This window comes from Abramis brama (assembly GCF_963993115.1).
Source record: "Abramis brama genome assembly, chromosome: 2".
NCBI lineage: Eukaryota > Metazoa > Chordata > Actinopteri > Cypriniformes > Leuciscidae > Abramis > Abramis brama.
The window spans coordinates 26435723-26457868 of NC_139964.1; the positions used below are offsets into that span (position 1 = coordinate 26435723).

The window sequence follows — 22146 nt, forward strand, 5'->3', positions numbered from 1 at the left end:
AGCATATTATAATAACTCAAATGTGTCTGCACCAAAATGAGTCAATCTCAGCATGGTATTAAATATAATTTCTCATTTATTTCTGTACTTTATACTACAGTGAAACATATCTCTCCTTTTTCAATCTCCATGGATGCGCATGTGTCGTTGCTCTAGTTGGGGATTGATATTTTGTAAATAAAGTGGTAAATTGTGTATTTTTAGTCAAACAAAGCACTCGCGTTGTTTCATAAAATTGAGGTTAAACCGCTGGAGTCGCAGGGATTACTTTAATGATGTCTTTACTACCTTTCTGGGGCTTGAAAGTGGTAACGTTAGTTGCGTAGCCTGTCAATGGAGGGACAGAAAGCTCTCAGATTTCATCAAAAATATCTTCATTTGTGTTCCGAGGATGAACGAAAGTCCTACAGGTTTGGAACGACAGTAATTAAGGACAGAATTTTCATTTTTGGGTGAACTGTCCCTTTAAAAAAACTTTCAGTTCCTTACAGTAGTTTTTATCGGGTCGACGCGCTAGAGGGCGCTGTGCAGCGCGTGCGATCTCCGCGCCGTCAGTGAACGCGCAGAAGAAGAGGGCGCGCGACCAATGGAGCAGCGGTGGAGAGTTGAGGTCTTCTCCTGAACACCTCATCTATGGCTTAAACGAGGACTTTTCTCTAGGACTGTTGTATACGGAATATGCAGTAGGTGTTGAAAATCTTTACCAAACTGTAAAGCACAAATAAACCGGAATGACTTAGGTGTATTTGAGATTAGAGTGTGCAGAAGTGTGATGATGTGCTCAGTGATTGAGGCCCCGCGTAAATTTGGACCTGCAGGATTTATTACATTTATAAATTTTATCTAAGGATAACTAATGAATTGATATGTGGTTTGGCTTGTCCGCTCCCCTCCCATTGACTTACCAGTAAAGTAACCAGCTGTGAATGGCTGTGTCACAACATCTTAACGAGCTGTCTTTCTACATAGCGTTTTGAGGCATTATAGTCCTAAAGCGCCTCTAATAAAAAAATTAGAATGTTCGAATATGCCTATCATACCCAGACATTCCATCGAAATATTGATTCGAATGTATGAACGCGCCGCGCAAAGTAACCGAATGTTCGAACGCGCTTATGATGATCAAAAGTGAATCGAACGTTCAAATCCAATGTTAAAACACGCGATGCATTAAAATCGAATCAAATATTCACGCATACTTACGATTCTCTAAAATTCAGTCAAATATTCGATAATAATATGTAATAATAATGTTTATGATTCTCTAACATCAAATCAAATATTCAAACAAGGTTATGATTCCCTAGAATCATATCAAATGTTCGAGCATGCTCATGATTCTCTAAAATTAAATCAGATATTTGAGTGTGCATGATGCTCTTACTGTACATCGAGTCAAATATTCAAACGTGCTTATGTTTCTCTAAAATTAAATCATATATTTGAGCATGCATGTTTGTGATTCATTAAAATTTAACCAAATATTCAAGCATGCTCATGATTCCCTAAAATTGAATCAAATATTTGAGTGTGTATGATGCTCTTGAATCAAGTCAAATATTCAAGCGTGCTTATGTTTCTCTAAAACCAAATCATATTTGAGCATGCATGTTTATGATTCATTCAAATTTAACCAAATGTTTATGATGCCCTGAAGTCGAATCAAACATTAAAATTGATATGATTCGCACTGATGTGTTTCGTGAATAATGTGAATTCATGCATTACTCTGCATGTTGTCATTTTTCTCATTGCACGGCCTGCAGTGAGTGGCTGTTGAGACCGCAGATGCATGATGGTATATGTGATGATCTCTCTTCAGGAGATGAAGCGTGTCCGGACGGAGCAGATCCAGTACGCGGTGACCCAGTACCTGAAGAGGAGACAGTACACGGACACTGATGGCACACTGAAGGGGGCCAAACTCTCCCAGTCCGCGGAGGAGATGGCAGCCAGTCTGACGGGTGACTGAACATAAATAAACCCTGAATAATAGTAATAGCTAGTGGTGGGCAGATCGAGGCTTCGTGGAACACTGAAACAGATGTGTCGAGGCTTTGAAACAATCACCCCTAGTGGTCAAAACAGTGTAAATGCAACAAAAACTCAGGCCAAACATGCATAAAACCCCTTTTACAAATCAAATGCATGTTTTTTTATTGAAAGGTAAAGTCTTTCAAATGCAATTATCTAGTCATCTAAAGATTATCAAGTGTCTGTTCTTTTATCAACTGTCAGGGTTTGGTTTGTTTGTTCTATGAATGGCTCAGCTAAACTGGCCAATTAGAGACTTTTAACTACCATTGTTTAGACAAAACGTCTACAAATGTATAAAACTGATCAGAGATCAGGTAAAATCCACAGACACTTGTTCATTGGTTCTCAATGACTCCTCATAATTCATGTTTTGACAGATATCATCGCCCCTTAAACTGTTTTAGTGTTAAAGTGTTTGAAACAGTTACTGAAACAGCCTCATCACGTGACTCTGGCAATTTGATACACGCTTCGAACCATTGATTCGTAAACAAAAGATTCGTAAAGGTTTCGAAGCTTCATGAAGCAGTGTTTTGAATTTGCCGTCACTAGTAATAGCGATGCTCATCTCCACCGTTTCTCTCTCTTCCTGTCGTGTGCAGTTCAGACGGAGTCGAGCTGCGCGAATGTGGTGTCCGCCGCCCCGTGTCAGTCAGACCCGCAGCAGTACGAGACCCAGTTCTCCAGACTGCGCTCCTTCCTGCTGGGTGAGACATGATGAGACGCACACAATGCTTTAATCCACAGGGGGAAGCGCTCTGGTTTTAACAACCATTCTCTGTGTCTCAGAGGCCGAAGCACCGCTCGTGAAGGAGGTGAGCGGCGTCTTGTTTCCGCTCTTCCTCTACCTGCACCTGGACATGGCGCGATGTGGCCTGAAGGGGGCGGTAGACTCGTTCTACGGGCGCTTCCACTCGCTCTTCCAGCAGGACCCTGAGCAGAAAGCCATCGTGGACCTGCTACGAGGAGCCCTCACACTGCAGGTCCGTTGGTTTTACTATTAAAAAGTGTGTTTTAGTTGTTAAAGTCCCTCTGTAGTCAATCATTTTATCCCTTAAAACTCATCTTTGATCACCAAAATTACACTTTTAGATGTTTTTTCCTTCTTCATGCCTTAAAATATCTTGAATGTAACTCTACACCCTTGCCTCATTTAGTATACGCGGTTCTATGAATATGCAAATGAGCCCCGCCTCCACTCACTCACTCCAGCTCAGAGATCCACTCGTTGACGATCACACGTTGATCTGATTGGTTGCAAGGTAGTTTGTGATGTCAGAAACACCAGCGATTTCAAACCATGTTTTTGAGACTGTCTTTGGTTCACTGCAGTTTTAAGGAGAAAATACTCAGCAATGGTGTCGACTTATGAATTTACACATGGTTTGTCTTAAAGCACATTAAAAACACCACATAGACATATAAACAACATTAAAAACTGGATTTTCAGCACAGGGGGACTTTAACAGTTCACTTAGTTTGTATGAATTTTGTTTTGTTGCTTTCTACACTTTCTGTGTTTTGGTGCTAAATTATAAACAAACAAAAAATTCATTAGACAATCCACATTGGAAATGTGTCAGATAAGAGGACATTGGGTCAAGTAGAGCACATTGCACGCAGCGTTCCGAGCCAGAAGGGAAGTTGTCATGCTGAAACCTTTTCTTTTGTCTTCCAGGATGTGACCTCAAACCCTAAACTCTGCTCCCTCCTGGATCACAAGTACGTGGTGCACCTGACGGATCAAGCGTACAGTTACCTGCTGCGATACCTGCAGAGCGACGACAACAGCGCCATCTGCTGGGTGCTCAGCACACATGTGAAGGTATGAGCAGCACAAAACACTGCCTGACAGGAAGTGCTCAAAGAACCTGACCTACAGTCAAACCAAGATGTATTCAGACACCTTCAACATTTCTACATTATCACAGTTTATTCGCTATAGTTTAGAAAATGGTAATAAAATATGACAAGAACTCAGAGTTATTAAATCAGTTGATATTTCACTGGTTTTGTCCATCCTTCTGTTAGACTGTCTCATAAATGAATTATGTTGAATATCTGTCAGCTGTTAAATTTAAGATAATACCAATTAGATAATACCAGTTTAGCTCAACCAATGACCAAGCGATGCTTCATTTAGTTCAGTCTGTGTGTGAAAAGGTCGCATTAGCAATTAAAGAAAAAACACTTCAGCAAAACATGGTCAGGTCAAAGTGTCTGAATAATATTTGGTCCTAAATTTTAATACATTTTACAGGTATGAAGAATTTTTTGGTATAATATGTCACAGTTTATTTTGCTATTCTCACTTACATAAAGAAACTATAGTGTCCTGCACACACTAGTAAAAAAAATCAAAAATGAAATCTGGTGTGTGAATAATTTTTGGTTTGACTGTTCAGTATTTGGGCTCATGCCTGTGTTTTCTCAGGTGGAGGTGACGGCATCGCGCCGGACCGACTACCAGCTGTACGGCGCAGGGATCGGAGCGGGAAACGCCACCTCCACTCCCTCTTCCTCCACGACATGGGCCGCCCTGGATGGGTCTGAGGGGGCGGAGCCTGTGGAGGTCACGGCGGGGTTACCGCAGAACGAGGCGGCGCTGGAAACGCTGCAGGACTGCATAAAGCGCGTGCGAGAAGGTCCGCCGTCGCTCACCACCGTCTGCTTCTACGCGTTCCAGCACACGGATCAGCTGCTCAACACGGCCGAGGTGTCGGCGGACAGCCGTCTGCTAGCGGCGGGCTTCGATAACTCTGCCGTCAAGCTGTGGAGTCTGCGGGCCAGGAAGCTGAAGGCCGGGCCTCACTGGGCCGATGTGTCCCGCATAAGACTCGCCTGTGATGTGCTGGAGGAGGAGGTGAGTGACAGCTGTCAATCTCTCGTTTTGGCTAGCTGATGGTGTAGCATCAGTATGTGCACATCTAATCAAGTTCAAGTTGGTTTGTTTCGATCTTGAGCACATTTAAAAACCAAAGACCAAAGTGCTGTACAGCAATAGAAATAAAAATACACAGAAATTGAGGGGGAAAAAAGTTAAAGCGTAATTTACGAGATACAACCTTGGATCTATTAGCGCCTGCACTAAGCCATTCGGCTGATATCTCTAAATAAGCTCTAACTTTAATAATGTTCGACCAAGCTTCCAAAGCTTCTTATTGGGCCGATAATGATAACATTAAAAATGACCGTATATCGTCCGATACCGATATGGTGGCCGATATATCGTGCTAATACCCCTAACCTTAAGTCATTGACATGTATTTTTGTTTCCAATCAGGCAGATGACGAGGACGCCTCGGGCAGCGAGATAAAGACCCTGCGCGCTCACAGCGGCCCGGTGTATCGCACGGCGTTCCTGACGGACGGCTCCGGCCTGCTGTCCTGCTCGGAGGACTCCACCGTGCGCTTCTGGGATCTGACCAGCTTCACGAACACCGTCCTGTACCGCGGCCACGTGTACCCCGTGTGGGACGTGGACGTCAGTCCCTGCAGCCTGTACTTCTCCACGGCGTCCCACGACCGCACCGCGCGCCTCTGGAGCTTCGCGCGCACGTACCCGCTCCGCGTGTACGCCGGACACCTCTCTGACGTCGACTGCGTCAAATTCCACCCCAACTCCAATTACGTGGCGACGGGTTCGACAGATAAAACCGTGCGCCTGTGGAGCACCCAGCAGGGGGCGTCAGTGAGGCTGTTCACCGGGCACCGCGGCCCCGTGCTCTCGCTAGCCTTCTCGCCCAACGGGAAGTACCTGGCGTCGGCCGGAGAGGACCAGAGACTGAAGCTGTGGGACCTGGCGTCCGGGAGCCTGTTTAAAGATCTGCGCGGTCACACCGACAGCATCACCAGCCTGTCCTTCAGTCAGGACAGCAGTTTGGTGGCCTCCGCCTCCATGGACAACTCTGTGCGCGTGTGGGACATCCGTAACGCACACGGCTCCGCCCCCACCGACGGCTCCAGCAACGAGCTGATTGGACAATACACCGGGAGCACTAGCAATATCCTCAATGTGCAGTTCATGGCATGCAACCTGCTCCTGGTGACGGGCACTGCGCTGGAGAAACAGGAGCAATGAGGGAGCGTCACTCTCGGCAAAACATGTCCAGGGCATATTTCACCCCAAAATCACATCAATTATATTTTGTGCAAGTAAAATGACACCTTTTAGCACCATTTAAACATCACACCATGACAAACTCATTCCCAAGTTATCATAGTTAGATATTCAAATGGTTAAGTGTTTATGATGGTGTAATTTGATTTAAGTAAATAATCGAGCTCATAGCCCTCATTACTTTTAAATATATAATACAATAATTGTGAATGAATTTTACTGAAAAATTCTGCAATTATTTATAAGTTCATAACAATTCACTGTATTTTTCTAATCTTTGTTAAAGCACAACAAATACTACCTTGATGTGTAAATATTTATTATTATTATTAATAATAATATTACAATGAGAATTTGGTTGGCAAACGTGTTTGAATAGTCACAATCTTAATGATACTAAGAGGCTTCAAAATATATTTTCTTTTTCTTGTGAAATATGTCCCGGACAGGTTTAGTGAGATTCTCCCTTGTGTGTTTTGTAAAGCCGGAGGGTTTTCCTTCATTTTTTGGTTCTGATGTCTGTTGATGCCTCTTGAGGTCAGAGGTGCATCCTGCTGTTTTCATATAGATGTAAATATTAGACAGGTTAGGTCATTATTTCCATGTCTGGATTTTTCAGCTCAGCTAATCTCCGTTGTGATATTGCTGTTTTGTTGATGGCCCATGTTTATAAAGGTAATTCTGGAAGAACATTCAACACTTTATCTGGATCTTCACCATGAAGCCAGACGAACAGGATTCGTTCTTTGATCAATCCCTATATCCTTGTTTTGTTTCACATGGCATTTGTTTCACTTGTTATAGTTAAACATGGCATCTACCCAGAGTATGTTCCCTACAGATTGAGTGTACCAAGTTTTCTCATTAAAGGCAAGTTGAGATTAGTTTTGCTACAACAACTTCCCTATGAAGGTTAAAAAAAACAAGATTAATTTCCACGCCAGTTTTGTTTGTTGTTGCCTGTTGAACAGAGCAACTCATGGATGAATGATGTGTCTCACTGAATCTGGTTTCGCAGCCGTGCAGTTGGTTTTGTATGAAGTCGAGTTCCTCCGTCTCCAGCACTATCTTTTTGTGTCCCTGGTGGTCAACAACACAATCATGGGATGTTTGTCTGGAACTGCGAAGACAAAAAAGAAAATGACTTTTGTATCTTATTTGTATTGCTTCCTTGAAAAGAAATGATTTTGCATCATTCTGATACTTGTAAATATATTTTTGTAACATTTCTCGGCTGTCCCGATCTCATTTCTGATGTTGCAAATCTGATTATTACCATTCAAGTACAGTAAGTCCCAGATCCGCCTCCTCACAAACAGGCGTGGTTGCTTTCACCCTAACCAGTTTCTGCTCTGGATGGGTGTGACGCCAACCTGACAAGCCTGTCCACCGGCCAGTGTGGCTGAATATCTCACACACTCACACACTTCCAGCTCCAGTAGAGCTAGTGTCCTCTCTGTGGTTTTGGAGTTGATTTGAAGATGCCCTACGTTGTGAATCAGGCGAGCGGCTCTGGGCAGGCGACCCTCGTGGAGAGCACGCAGGCGGACGGGAAGACCTTCGAACAGCTCCGGCAGGAGTGTTTGAAGAAGGGGAAGTTGTTTGAGGATCCTGATTTCCCTGCCGTGGAAGACTCTCTCTTCTTCAGCCAGAGGGTCCCTGTTAACTTTGAATGGAAGAGGCCGGGGGTAAGTGAGCACTTCATGACACTTGGATAAGGTTCCTGCAGAAATCTGAGTTGATGCATCTTGGGAATGATGAAATGGGGTAGTCTGGGATATCTGAAGCACTTTTGACTTCAATAATTCACTGCAATATCAAACAAGAGTTGTTCATGCACACAGAATGAGACTCCAATCGCATTACAAACCAAATGGATTTGATGGAGCAAGATGCCCCAATGAAGCAATTGCCCTAAATGGGTTTTTACTTTCATATCCTCCATGTCATTACATTGTTTAGAGCATAAGTTATAAATTATATTTTATTCATGTGTTATGCTATGTTCTCTGTAGTGGACACCAGGACTCAGTTGTTTAAAAATAAGGAGACAAGAAATTGCATGTATAGGCAAAAACAATGGGTTTTTATTCACCAATCAAGTTTCAGGATTTTTTTTTAACCAAACTTTGTGTATGATTCTCAGCTGTTATGAAATATATAATGGAATGAATTGTATACTTCATGCAATATGTGGGTAAAATGGCCATAAATGTCATTCCAAATTTGCATATTAATGTGTTCCTGTGGCAAGGCAACATTTTCATAATATCTAAAATTTCATAGGAATATTGATGTATAATTTCTTTCCATATTCACTTGTGTCTCCCAAAATGCCTGATAAACATGATTTAAGTCCTGGTGTCTCTACAGTGGACATGTATGAAATCAAGGCCCTGTTTTGTAACAGAAAGTCATATTTTGATTGGAAACCCCATAACATTTCCCTGAAATGTTGATTTATGACAAATAATTTGAAAATGAGTCAGGTTTAAATGAAAATTACAAAATATTATCATATTTCCATAAGAGTGCTAAATGTGATCACTAAATTAATGTCAGCCATTTTTAAAGACCAAGGAGGAGTTGTTGTCCAGGTGAAACCTCCATACATTTGGCATCTCTAAAACTGTGACGTGTATGAGGTCAGAGAAATTCACTAAAATATAATGTCAAAATGGACAAAAGTCTGTTCATGGGTCCCAGGAGGATATATATGATCACTGCAGAGGGAATTGTGGGTGAATTTGAGGGTATTCCCTGAAATCTACAGGATAAAGCTGAGCATAACCCTTAAAGGTGGACGCAAATGTGTGGAACTGTCAAATTGTTACATGTTCCTCAATACTAAAGTAGAGAATGAAATGCTGAATTTAGTCACTTTAGTGGCTGATAAAGGCACTGAATAGTTTTTGAATGGGGTTGAAGCATTTCTTTCTTCCAGTTCATGTATAGAAGGATGTTAGATGAATGAATGGGAGTGGTTTTTACAGTTAGTAATTACTAACTGAATTGCTAATTGAAGACGTTGTCATGATTTTTGATTGTTATGGCAGACGACTTTTATTAGAATGTATAAAACGATATTTTAGAATGTATGAACATTTTAAAACCTGTCGTGCAAGTTTGCAGAGTAATTCCAGGCCTCGAATCAATCAGAGCTGCGTTTCCCAAAAGCACACTGTAACAAGCCTAAGTTTATCGTAGAACAATTGCTAAAAAATCACTCTTAAAAATAAAGATTCTTTATCGCCATAGATGGTTCCATAAAGAATCTTTGACATCCATGGAACCTTTCCATTGCACACAAGATTCTTTAGATTTTTCAAATGTTCTTCAAACTAAGAAAATATGGTTCTTTTAAGAACTGTTCACTAAAATGTTCTTAGATTAACCCAAAATGGTTCTTCATCATTCCTGTGAAAACCCCCTTTTGGAACCTTTATTTTTAAGAGTGCAATCATGATGCTTTTGGGAAACGCAGCCCAGGTTGTCAATTTTATGAACACACCAGTGCTGTATTTCCTGACATTTCACTTTCCTTTGAGAGTAACAAAACAAACAGTCATATTTGTGCATTAAATACATTTATGGAGTAGCCATTGGAGACGGATGCCATGAAACAGGTCAGGAATGCAGGTGGAATGTAAGCATGCATGAACGCACATTGTTTATTTGGTGTTGATTGTTGGAATATGAAGTGGATCCTGGTTGGAAATGGACTATTGGGCTGAGTTTAAGAACAGCTTATAAGTGGTTATGACAAATGATGTGTGAAATGCAGAGCACAATTTCTGAGTGTAGGACACCATTCTTGGCTACACGTCACTTCACATTTGATATAAGATGATCCACACCCCTCACGCTTGAGAGACTTAAAATGACCTCTGAATGAAACTACAACTGCATTTCATTCCAGGGTGTTCCCGCAGAGCGACCTTAGATATGCACCGAGTGAAGAGTGAGGGCTTGAGTTATGTGAACACACCTCACACAGGCATCATGGGCGTTCACATCTCCCTCAGTCTTCAATCAAACGATTCATTAGTAACTGCTGGTCATGTGATGTGTTGTAACTTCTGGAAATGTCTGTAAAAAAGTAGCTTAAAGTTTAACAACAGACAGAATTAATGGGAGCAAAGTTCACTGTTGTGAATACAACCTACAATAACCTTTTTTTTCCATAAAATATTCTAAAAATGTTTGGATAAATGGACAGGTAGATAGACAGATGGGTAGACAGACAGACAGACGGATGGATGGATGGATGGACGGACGGGTAGATAGACGGATGGATGGATGGATGGGTAGACAGACGGATGGATGGATGGACGGGTAGATGGATGGATGGACGGTAGATAGACGGATGGATGGATGGATGGGTAGACAGACGGATGGATGGATAGATAGACAGACGGACGGATGGATGGAAGGGTAGATAGACAGATGGACGGATGGATGGACGGGTAGATAGACAGACAGATGGATGGATGGATGGACGGGTAGATAGACAGATGGACGGATGGATGGACGGGTAGATAGACAGACAGATGGATGGATGGGTAGATAGACAGATGGATGGATGGATGGACGGGTAGATAGACAGATGGACGGATGGATGGACGGGTAGATAGACAGACAGATGGATGGAAGGGTAGATAGACAGATGGACGGATGGATGGACGGGTAGATAGACAGACAGATGGATGGAAGGGTAGATAGACAGATGGACGGATGGATGGACGGGTAGATAGACAGATGGATGGATGGGTAGATAGACAGATAGATGGATGGATGGATGGATGATGGAAGGGTAGATAGACAGATGGACGGGTAGATAGACAGACAGACGGATGGATGGATGGACGGGTAGATAGACAGATGGACGGATGGATGGACGGGTAGATAGATGGATGGATGGACGGGTAGATAGACAGATAGATGGATGGATGGACGGGTAGATAGACAGATGGATGGATGGATGGACGGGTAGATAGACAGATGGATGGATGGATGGACGGGTAGATAGACAGATGGACGGATGGATGGACGGGTAGATAGACAGATGGACGGATGGATGGACGGGTAGATAGATGGATGGATGGACGGGTAGATAGACAGATAGATGGATGGATGGACGGGTAGATAGACAGATGGATGGATGGATGGACGGGTAGATAGACAGATGGATGGATGGATGGACGGGTAGATAGACAGATGGACGGATGGATGGACGGGTAGATAGACAGATGGACGGATGGATGGACGGGTAGATAGACAGATAGATGGATGGATGGACGGGTAGATAGACAGATAGATGGATGGATGGACAGGTAGATAGACAGATGGATAGCTGGATGAATGGATAGATAAACATATATATATATATATATATATAGATATATATATATAGATATATATATAGATATATAGATGGATGGGTGTTATTAGATTTGATAAATTGATTGATATTTTTTTTCTGATCTGTTCAAATTCAGGAAATCTGCAAAACCCCACAATTCATCACAGGAGGAGCCACCAGGACAGACATCTGTCAGGGGCAGCTGGGTATGTTTTCCTTATTGTTTCTTCACCTTCAATGACCAAAGAATGTCCATGCATTATGCATAATATATGAGTATATATTCAGTAATATATCATATATGGCCGCACAGGAGACTGCTGGCTGTTGGCAGCGATCGCCTCCCTGACCCTCCATGAGGAGACGCTGAAGAGGGTCGTCCCACATGACCAGGGCTTTGACCGCGGATATGCCGGTATCTTCCATTTCCAGGTGAGTCTCACTCGCTGATAGAGGAGTAACAATATATAGTATAAGCATATTCGCCTAAAATAATTCAGTATTTTCAGCTTCAGAATCATGAATATTTTTATTCTGGTGTCTCTATTGTCCTGTGCATTGGGTTTCCAGCACCAAGTCCAAACCTATTCATTTTCAATGTAATACCAAATTTAGCATTTTAATCAACAGTGCATTTATGTTAACCTTTTGTCACATGTCTTGGAGTATCGCAATAATATCGTATCATGAGTTCAGTATCGTGATATGTATCGAATCGTGACATGAGGGTATCGTTACACCCCTGGTCCCCTACTCGCCGATGGCCTACAGGTCCACATTGGCCTTGAACCCTAATCAAACTCGCCTTGTTCACAGTTCTGGCAGCATAATAAATGGATGGATGTGGTGGTGGATGACAGACTCCCGTGTGTGAGGAACAACCTGATGTTCCTCCACTCCGCCGACCAAACTGAGTTCTGGAGTGCGCTTCTGGAGAAGGCCTACGCCAAGTATGCACTTTAGTTCACAAAAACAAAATGTCAAATCTTAGTTTGAGATGTCAATCTCATTCCTGTGCGCCTCTCTCAGACTGAACGGCAGCTATGAATCCCTGAAAGGTGGAAGCACCATGGAGGCGATGGAGGACTTCACCGGTGGTGTGGGCGAGATGTACGAGACGAAGAGCGCCCCGAACAACCTCTTCATCATCCTCAAGAAAGCCGTGGAGAGAGGGTCCATGCTCGGATGCTCCATCGATGTAAGCCAAGAATTGCTGGATTCAAAGTGGGATCAATAACCCAATCTTCCGTTCCCGATTTCCACATGTTTGTGTTTTCATGTCGCTAGATCACAAGTTCTGCTGAATCCGAAGCCCAAACCACCACCGGTCTGGTTAAAGGACACGCTTACTCCGTCACTGGAGTGGATGAGGTAAACACAACAACGCTCATTCAAACGAGATGTTAGTGCTGGGCAGATTAATCGCATCCAAAATAAAAGTTTGTGTTTATGCAATATATATGTGTGTACTGTGTATAATTAGTTTGTATATATAAATACACACACATGCATGTATATATTTAAAAAAAAAAAGTGTTATATAAAAAATATTTCTTAAATATATACATGCATGTGTGTGTATTTATATATACAAATTAATTATAGACAGTACACAGTACACACACATATATTGCATAAACACAAACTTTTATTTTGGGATGCGATTAACCGTTGCCCAGCACTTGTTATCTTCTCTTCTTTTTTTTTTGGCTCAGATTCACTATTTTCCTCTTTCTATTTTGTCTTGTTTCTTCAGGTCAACTACAGAGGAGCGAAGGTCCAGCTGATTCGTGTCCGTAACCCCTGGGGTCAGGTGGAGTGGAACGGGCCCTGGAGTGACAAGTAAGCAACCATGATGACATAGTCCGTTTATGAAATAATATTACAAAAAATCATAAAATAATTTACAAAAAAACATCTTCGAGATCAGACAGTCTTGTGTCATATATCGCTGCAAAGGTCTTGTAGAATGCGAAGTGAAAAATGCACAGGATGAGTTATTGCATGCAAAAAAAGATGGAGCAAAATGCAGACATCTTATTATTCAACAGAGCACTTTTGTGTTACTGTACTGAGGAACATACACTTACGACACGGGTCTCAGGACGCAAAGCTGAACAGGCTGTGAACAAACAGCGCTGAACCGAGTTTTTGTTGTTTACACGGAGACCGTTTTCAAAAACTTGCACTTTGAAACCCGTTTCAAAAGTTTGCATTTTCAGGCACTCAAAACACCATGGTCGTGTAAACGAACGACCAAAACGCATTAAAAGTTTTACGTTTTTATTTGAAAACGGTGTTGTGTAAAAAGACCCTAAAATCACTGGTGTTTCTGACGTCACAAACTACCTTGTAACCAATCAGGTCAACGTGTGATCGTCAACGAGTGGATCTCTGAGCTGGAGTGAGTGAGTGGAGGCGGGGCTCATTTGCATATTCATAGAATCACATATACTAAATGAGGCAAGGGTGTAGAGTTACATTCAAGCTATTTTAAGGCATGAATAGTTTTTTTCAAGGAAAAAACGTTTAAATATGTAATTTTGGTGATCAAAGATTAGTTTTAAGGGATACAATTATTGACTTCAGGGGAATTTAACATTTCAAAAAAATGTGTTTTAGGGTCTCATGACCCTCTAAAATCGTCAGACTAGTTAGGTTTTACATGCACATTACAAAAAAGCCCCCAAAAAACAATGGTATTAGATTAAATTTCACTATGAATAATTTAATTTGACCATTTATCAGTAAATAAATAATTAAGTGTCTGTCAATATATGGTGCACCACCTCTAATATTTATCAGTTGTTTAGTATTATTTGCAGCTTAATTGTTTGTTGATAAATATATTTAATGTGCATTTAAATTATAAAATACATTTATAATTAATAATCATTACATTTATAAATAAATAGTAACTGTAAATACATTACATGTGTACTTGGGATGTCACTGTAAATGCTCCAAATCTTGTATTTCCAGCGCTAGGGAATGGAGCATCATTGACAGTGCAGAGAAGAATCGATTGCTGCACAATTCCCTGGATGACGGAGAGTTCTGGTACGTACGACCCATCGGTCCAGTTCACATCAGACTGATTTCTCTTAAACAGCTCCACTAAAAATCCTCTGAGAAGCTTCTGCTGACCAAGCGTCCACTATCAGACCTGCGGTACTAACTTGTATGACTTGTTGTGTTGCAGGATGGAGTTTGAAGACTTCAAATCCAACTACGATAAGATTGAGATCTGTAACCTGACTGCAGACTCTCTCTCAGATGACATCATGAAGAAGTGGGAGGTGAACCTGTTTGAGGGAAACTGGATCAGGGGCGCCACTGCTGGCGGCTGTAGGAACTTCATCGGTCAGTATCATGAAGCCAAATTAGCGTAGATTTCATCATAAAAGCATGCATGTTTATTAGGGGTGTAATGAGACCCTCGTGTCACGATTCGATACATATCGCGATACTGAACTCACGATACGATATTATTGCGATACTCCAAGACATTTGGTAAAAAGTTAACAAAAAATGTGCTGTTGATTAAAATGCTAAGTTTGCTATTACATTGTGGGTGTAAATGAATATCTTGGACTTGGTGCTGGAAACCCAATGCACAGGACAATAGAGACACCAGAATAAAAATATTCATGATTCTGAAGCTGAAAATACAGAATTATTTTAGACTAACATTGCACTCTGTCACTGACTAGATATATTTAAAATAATGTTGGCCACTTTTACTGGTAACATAAGAGCATTTGGCATTATCAGGACACACAAATATTCCCCCATTGCATTATTATACATTATATCCCACATTATATATAGTAGTTTAATGTAGTACTGACACTAAAACTCTATAAACTTGAATTCTTTCTTACACAGAAATTTCCATTTTGAACTATCCACAATACATATTGATGCATTTTTGTATTGCGATATATTGGGACACGATATATTGTTACACCCCTTATGTTTATTCATGCTATCATTAATACATGAGGCTACAGTAATTTCACTCTTTAGCGTTACATAGTCTTACATTTGCGTTCCTCTCGATCTTGATCTTCTCAGACACATTCTGGACAAACCCGCAGTTTAAGCTTCGTCTGAAAGATCCAGACGATGGCGATAAGCTGTGTAGCGTCATCGTGGCCCTGTTGCAGAAGAACCGGCGTCGGCTCAGGAAGGAAGGGCTTGACATGGAAACTGTCGGCTTTGCCATTTATGAGGTAAAAGAGAGATAAAATGCTGTAGACGAGTTTGGAGAACTTCCTGTAGTGCTTCTAGCTCACCTGGTCACTTGCTGTACCCATAGGCTCCTGATGATCAAGACCACCAGGGGAAGGACTTTTTCCGCTACAATGGCTCTAAAGCGCGGAGTCGTAGTTACGTCAACATGAGGGAGGTGTCCGAGCGCTTCCGACTCCCGCCAGGGAATTACCTGCTGGTTCCCACCACCTTCCAGCCACACAAGGAGGCCGACTTCCTAATCCGGATCTTCTCTGAGAAGAAAGCTGGAGCTGTGTAAGTCTATCCAACCTACTCTTCAGTTTTATCAGCCAGATTTTGGGGTTGCATTTTGGTTGGAAATGAAAGTCGGGTTGACGTCAGAACCAGACGTCAGATTGACATCAGATTGACGTCAGAACCCGACTGATGTTGGTTTCTAACATCAACCCGATTTTCATTTTTAACCACAATACAACATCTGTCCAACGTTGGAGTTTAACGTCAATCTGACGTTGGCTTCTGACATCAACCTGATTTTCATTTTCAACGTTGGGTTTGGTCTTCTAAATGTGAATTTTGTCATTGTTTTGGAGCACACTAGCTTATAGATAACAGTAAGGCTAACGTATTCATTCTAAAAGCCAAAAAAAATTAAATAGGGAACTATTTGAGGGAACAGCCAATTGGGTGTCCGAAACCATTGTGGACGTTATTGAGTGCACTTATTCAATCTCACATCAGTTTGAATAAGGAATATCTTTGGCATAGTATCCTTTCAATGGATAAAGTTACCACAGTCATTGCTTGTTCTGCAGTTTATTTGTACCATTTTGTTTTATTTGTTTATTTTTGTTTATCCGTTTACCCAGAATTTCTTTCTTAGGCAAAAAAACCCTAACATTTATCATTATTGTTGGTAAGATGGTGGACAGTGAGGTAGTTCCTCAAAGCAAATTATATTCAGTAATGTATTTTTACAGCACATAATTGCATAATGTAATATGTTTTGTGTTTGCAGTGAGATGGGAAACACCATTCAAGCAGATTTGCCAGATGTGAGTAAAAAAAAAAAAAAAAAAAAAAGCCATGCCATGGTTTATTTTTGTGTGTTTGTGCGCTGGGAAAGACTCAAATACAGTTTAGGTGTAAATAGTTTGGCATGAATTGATGTTGTACGTTAAAAGTGTATGTTTCTCTTTTTTTGTGAAGCCACCTAAGCCAAACCCCCCTGAAGAAGAGACAGACGAGGAGAAGGGCCTGAGGAGACTTTTTGAACAGATCGCTGGATCGGTAAGACACGGAAAACTGCGGAAGCTTGTTTTCTTTCCGCTACAGAATAATACTAATAATAAACAAATAAAAAAGTTAATTGTGATTTTACATATCACAGAGCCCCTGAAGTGACATGATGAAGGAAAAAAATATGAAGTTGTTAGCAGCTATTTCGTTTGCGGGGAAAGCAAAACATTTGCTAGAGAACGCAAAAGCATTTACTTATTGTTACTCCCATGATCTCATATTGTTTTCCACCACCACGTCCATTTGGGACATACATCCAAAAGCATTTACTTATTATTTTCCCCCCCATTTCAGTTTTTTTTTCAAACCACCTTGCCGCTTTAGGGCTCCTTACCTCACAATTTTGAGAAAAAAGTCATATCGGGATATAAACGTCAATAAATTCATATAAATTTAGATAATCCGATATACTCGTCTTAATTAATTACCTCCGTCGAGTCAAGTCAACCGTCTACTGCAGTGCCGCAGTGTTTCCTAAAGGGAAATGCAGCGTGTTCTAGTGATGGGTCGTTCGCGAATGAGCCGGATCTAAGAGCCGGCTCTTGTAGGTGAACGACGGGAGCCGGCTCGCATATCTGAAGAGCCGACTCTACTTTTAAAAATATAGCCTATAGAAATTAAATCATTATGTAGGCTAATAATGAAATAATGAATGATTTTAATTGTATTTAAAATAATTGACTAATTCAAAAACCAACAAAAACATAATTATATAGGCCTAAAGGCGCGCACACATTTGTTTCGACTGTCTTATCAGCCTCACATTCTGTTCCTGTCAATCATACACGCAATGTTGTCAACCAATTAAACTGCATGAGGGAGGGCCGAGCTAACTCTCACACACACACTAGATGCGGATAAACCGCGGATCGGGCGGATGACGTGACGAAAAATAATATTTTAATTAAATTCGGGCGGGTGGCGGTTGAACCAGTCAAATGAAAAAAGTTTGCCACTAAGCAAACCTGCAAGCTATGACCCTAGCTGTCAGTAGCCTACTATTGGAGGAGGCCTAAACGTCTCGTAGATGAGACTGCCTGGGTTGTTTTGTTATTTTGTTTCGATATTAGTTATATTTTAAAACAGCCAGTCGTAGCTACCACTCGTGGAATAGGCATTTAAAAGAGAGATAGATTATGGTCTGATATGACTCAGAAATGATATCGGGCAATGGCAGCGCAAGATGTTCAGAAGAACGCAAGAGCTAAACTTCTACAAGCTCAATAACATCCACATAAAAAATAAAAAAAGAAGGTAAGAAAAATAGTCAGTCATAACTTTGCCCATTAATTAGATGTGCAAGGCAAGCAGACAAGTTTTCGGGTTGTTATGGACAATTAAAAATGTGAATATTCATGTTGCACAGTTGTGCGGTGGACTTTCAGCGAGTTAAAACATATATTTTTTAAAGAGCCGTTTGTGAGTCAAAAAGAGCCGGCTCTTTTCAGTGAGATGAGTCAAACGAGCCGGCTCACGAAAAAGAGCCGGATTGCCCATCACTAGCGTGTTCGTGAGATAATGAAAAACTAATAATTACATCATTTTTTTTTTAATTAAAACAAATAATTATTTTTTTAAATAAAAAACTATACAAAACTAAAAGATTAATAAAAATACGATCAAATATTTTATTTGTTTACCTGTATGTCACGTGACCATTAACAGTTGTTACATTTTTGTAATATTAATTTAAAATCTTACAACAAGTATGTATTTTAGGTCAATGATTTTCGGCTGAGAAACAAATTTGTGAATCCCTGGCTTATGCAGAGTTCTGTGGCGATACAGTGTTGGCATAAGATATTACTTATGAGCGCGCGCCCTCGTCTGGTTACAGTATGTTTTACACTCTTCCCAATGTGTCTGTGTAGGATAAAGCCATCAGCGCCAGAGAACTGCAGCACGTGCTGAACAGTGTTCTGAGCAGAAGTGAGTCTGTCACCATATTCAAGCATTTTAATCCAGGAATATTTCTTTCTTTTTTTGTATTCAGTGATAAACATGAATGCTAACAACATGTCATATGACCCTGTCTCTCTGCAGGGAAAGAGGTTAAGTTTGATGGTCTGACCCTCAACACTTGCCACAGCATCATAAACCTGATGGATGTATCCTCTCAAGGGCTGTACATTTATTATTATTAGTCTAAAAATAAAACTTAACAAACCCACTAGTGTCCCACGCTTAATTACAAAAACTAACATGTAATCTTGTGAAGTATAATAAACTGTTGTCAAGTTTGGTATGTAGGGATTATGACTACAATACTTTGAGGTGTAGGCCTATAATTATGTGGCTCAGTTTTCCTGAACCGAGTACAGGTGGATGGCTCAGGAATGCTGGAATTCGAGGAGTTCAAAGTTTTCTGGGATAAGCTGAAGAAATGGATCGTGAGTTACAGAATAATGCATTCACTCGTCTGTTTATCATGAGTCGGCATAGCTCTCAGAATGAAGTTTCACCAGAGAAAGTTGTGTCTTGTGCTGTTGTAGATGCTGTTCTTGTCTTATGACACGGATCGTTCAGGACGCATGTCTTCCTACGAGCTCCGCAGTGCTCTGACCGCTGCAGGTAAACCTGACCTGATGATCAACTACAGCAGTGCAATCTAAATAGAGTTATTTAGAAATAATTAGTAAATAGTACTAGAGTAATTACTGGTATATGATTTAGATCTTTTAGATGCAACAGATCCCCAAAATATGTGCATTCAAATTATATATATTATTTGGAAATTAGTTGAATAATTACTTTTTTTGGTACTCATTAGCACTCTACTGTTAGATGCCTTATTTATTTGCATTATTTGCTCGTTTTATTAACTTATTTATCTCTTAATTTCAATTTTTTTTAAATAAAATTCATTTTTTTATTATAATTGTTTAAAAAAAAAAAAAAATATATATATATATATATATATATATATATATATATAATATATGTAGGACCCATTTATGTTTATTGTTTGCATAATATTTTATTTTTGTTTGGATAGATTTATATTAGTATTTGGGACACTGGGTTAGATGCACATGGTTGTATATAAGTGGTAGCCACAGGTAGGGGGAGCACACACAGTTCTCACCAGACCACAGAGCATGGATTACAGATCAGATAACAACTGGGAACAAGATAAGAAATCTGTTCATCTGTTTGTAAAATTTTTTACAATAAACCACAAACCTCAACTGCAGTAATCTCTGGAAAATCTTTGTGTGTCTGCGTTGAAACTTCACCCCTACCTGTGTGCATGATGGCAAAATTGATTTAAACAAGATAAGGATTGCCATAACAATATATATATATTTTTTAAACAATTAATATATATATATTATATATGTGTATATAACATTTACACTGTTTTTTTCTCTAATTACCATGGACCCCTAGCACTGCTTTTTGGCCCCTGGACCCCACATTGAAAACTGATTTAGATCTTGTTTGTGTTTTCTTCATTCAGGTATGCAGTTGAACAATAAGATTCTGCAGTTGGTGTGTCTGCGGTTCGCAGACGATAATTATGAGATTGATTTTGACGATTACCTGACGCTCATCGTGCGTCTGGAGAACATGTTCCGTAAGTGACGTCGGTGCATCAACATGCAGGCCATAAGCCTGAAGCTCTTAGTCTTAGACTCAATAATACTGGAAGTTTCATTACTGATGTTTCACTGTAATGTCTGCTTTGTCTAAGCAAGCATTGATTCTGTGCCTGTGTGATTTATTAATAATATTTAATCTTCTATAACATGTGGGTGTTGATAAAACCTGAGCACTTAAACACAGATTTTGGGCATTTGTTACAGGAGTTTTCCAGGCCTTTGATAGCAAAAAGACAGGAGAGATCAGTCTGAACATGCAACAGGTAACACACCATTTTGTATTTACACTAGTAAATGTAAAAAATGCAAAACAGCATTCATTTATTTATTTCGCAATAGTCTCTATACATTGACTTGAAAATAAGAATGTAAAGCATGTAAATTCACGTACAATTTGTACAAAACAAATCTTAATTTCTTCACAGTTCCTGATGTTATCCATGAACGTCTGAGGATTCAGCAGGAACAGTGTGATGGATGGAGTCACTGTTATTCTGAACAATTCCACACACACACACACACACACACACACACACACACACACACACACACACACACTCAAACAGGGTCTTTCCCATTGCTACTGACTTTGGATTCATGTGAAAGTTTTACTCTTGATTGTTTTGTGAACAAAGTCTATAATGTTGTGTTCTTCTTGGCACATGTTTACTGTTATTTTTCTGTGATTTGAGGCATATTGGATTTTGCAAGAAATTGTGATAATTGCAAGATTTTGTATTCTTCACAGAGCTGCTAAACCACCAAGTTTTCATCTCGAAAGGTGCATGCGTAATGAACAAAATCAGGGCTTTAAATTAATTAAAAATTTCAATAAAAAAATGACTGTGGCTTTTGTTATTGACAAGCTGTGACAGAGAAACCAATAATTAAATATGTTAATTGTACAAATAATAATTTGTTCAATATTAAACAAGGTCTATGCATTCTGTCAGCAAATCATCCCTATGAAAAAAAAAAAAATTGAACTAAATGTATTCATGGTTAACCCTTGTGTTATGCTGCGGGTCAATTTGACCCATTTTTAAATATAATGAAATATTTAACATATATGACATGAAAATTACTTTTCCAACTTAAATTGTTATAAATCTTGAATAGCCTACTTCGGAGCACAGACTTTTAAAGTTTGGTATCTTTTTAAAGGTGAAACGTCACATATTACTGTAGAAGTAAAAAACGTTAAGTATATAAAGTTATAAAAAGTAATAGAAGTTATATATATATATATATATATTTTATATAAAATATATTTTACAAAGCAACAATGGGCATATTCATTCATATAATAAGAAAACTATTTGGTAAATTACTAAATAAAATGCAAAAAAGCCGATGTAATGTGTGTTAGACATACAAGTTTCTGAAGTTTGCCATTTATTTTCTACGAAATACCAGGTTTGCACCATAGACTGTAAAAAATGCAGTTTGCACAGGGCAGCGTCGAGCGGCATCATCATCATCATCACGTG

The 22146-nt window shown here is 40.0% G+C and overlaps 2 protein-coding genes across 2 annotated transcripts; both read left to right on the forward strand.

Moving 5' to 3' along the window:
* The first annotated feature begins 559 nt into the window (after positions 1-559).
* Positions 560-7385, forward strand: taf5l (TAF5-like RNA polymerase II, p300/CBP-associated factor (PCAF)-associated factor). The gene is made up of 7 exons (XM_084104761.1): positions 560-683; positions 1823-1964; positions 2640-2744; positions 2827-3020; positions 3716-3862; positions 4472-4900; positions 5321-7385. The coding sequence occupies exons 2-7, from the start codon at positions 1826-1828 to the stop codon at positions 6116-6118; spliced, it is 1812 nt and encodes a 603-aa protein (XP_083960887.1). The 5' UTR covers positions 560-683; positions 1823-1825; the 3' UTR covers positions 6119-7385.
* Positions 7386-7497: 112 nt separating this feature from the next.
* capn9 (calpain 9) lies at positions 7498-21562 on the forward strand. Its single transcript, XM_084104748.1, has 20 exons — positions 7498-7845; positions 11656-11725; positions 11833-11951; positions 12336-12469; positions 12549-12717; positions 12807-12890; positions 13276-13361; positions 14502-14579; positions 14722-14882; positions 15597-15754; positions 15841-16049; positions 16774-16810; positions 16965-17045; positions 18926-18983; positions 19098-19162; positions 19376-19444; positions 19547-19625; positions 20515-20631; positions 20861-20919; positions 21082-21562. Exons 1-20 carry the CDS (start codon positions 7639-7641, stop codon positions 21106-21108), a joined length of 2067 nt encoding a protein of 688 aa, XP_083960874.1. The 5' UTR covers positions 7498-7638; the 3' UTR covers positions 21109-21562.
* Positions 21563-22146: the final 584 nt, after the last annotated feature.

Coding starts and splice junctions, on each gene's coding strand:
- taf5l (XM_084104761.1), top strand. CDS start 1,826: ATGAAGCGTGTCCGGACGGAGCAGATCCAGTACGCGGTGACCCAGTAC. Junction 3,021..3,715: donor GAGGAGCCCTCACACTGCAG/GTCCGTTGGTTT, acceptor TTTGTCTTCCAG/GATGTGACCTCAAACCCTAA. Junction 3,863..4,471: donor TGCTCAGCACACATGTGAAG/GTATGAGCAGCA, acceptor GTGTTTTCTCAG/GTGGAGGTGACGGCATCGCG.
- capn9 (XM_084104748.1), top strand. CDS start 7,639: ATGCCCTACGTTGTGAATCAGGCGAGCGGCTCTGGGCAGGCGACCCTC. Junction 12,470..12,548: donor CTGGAGAAGGCCTACGCCAA/GTATGCACTTTA, acceptor CGCCTCTCTCAG/ACTGAACGGCAGCTATGAAT. Junction 19,445..19,546: donor ATAAGCTGAAGAAATGGATC/GTGAGTTACAGA, acceptor GTGCTGTTGTAG/ATGCTGTTCTTGTCTTATGA.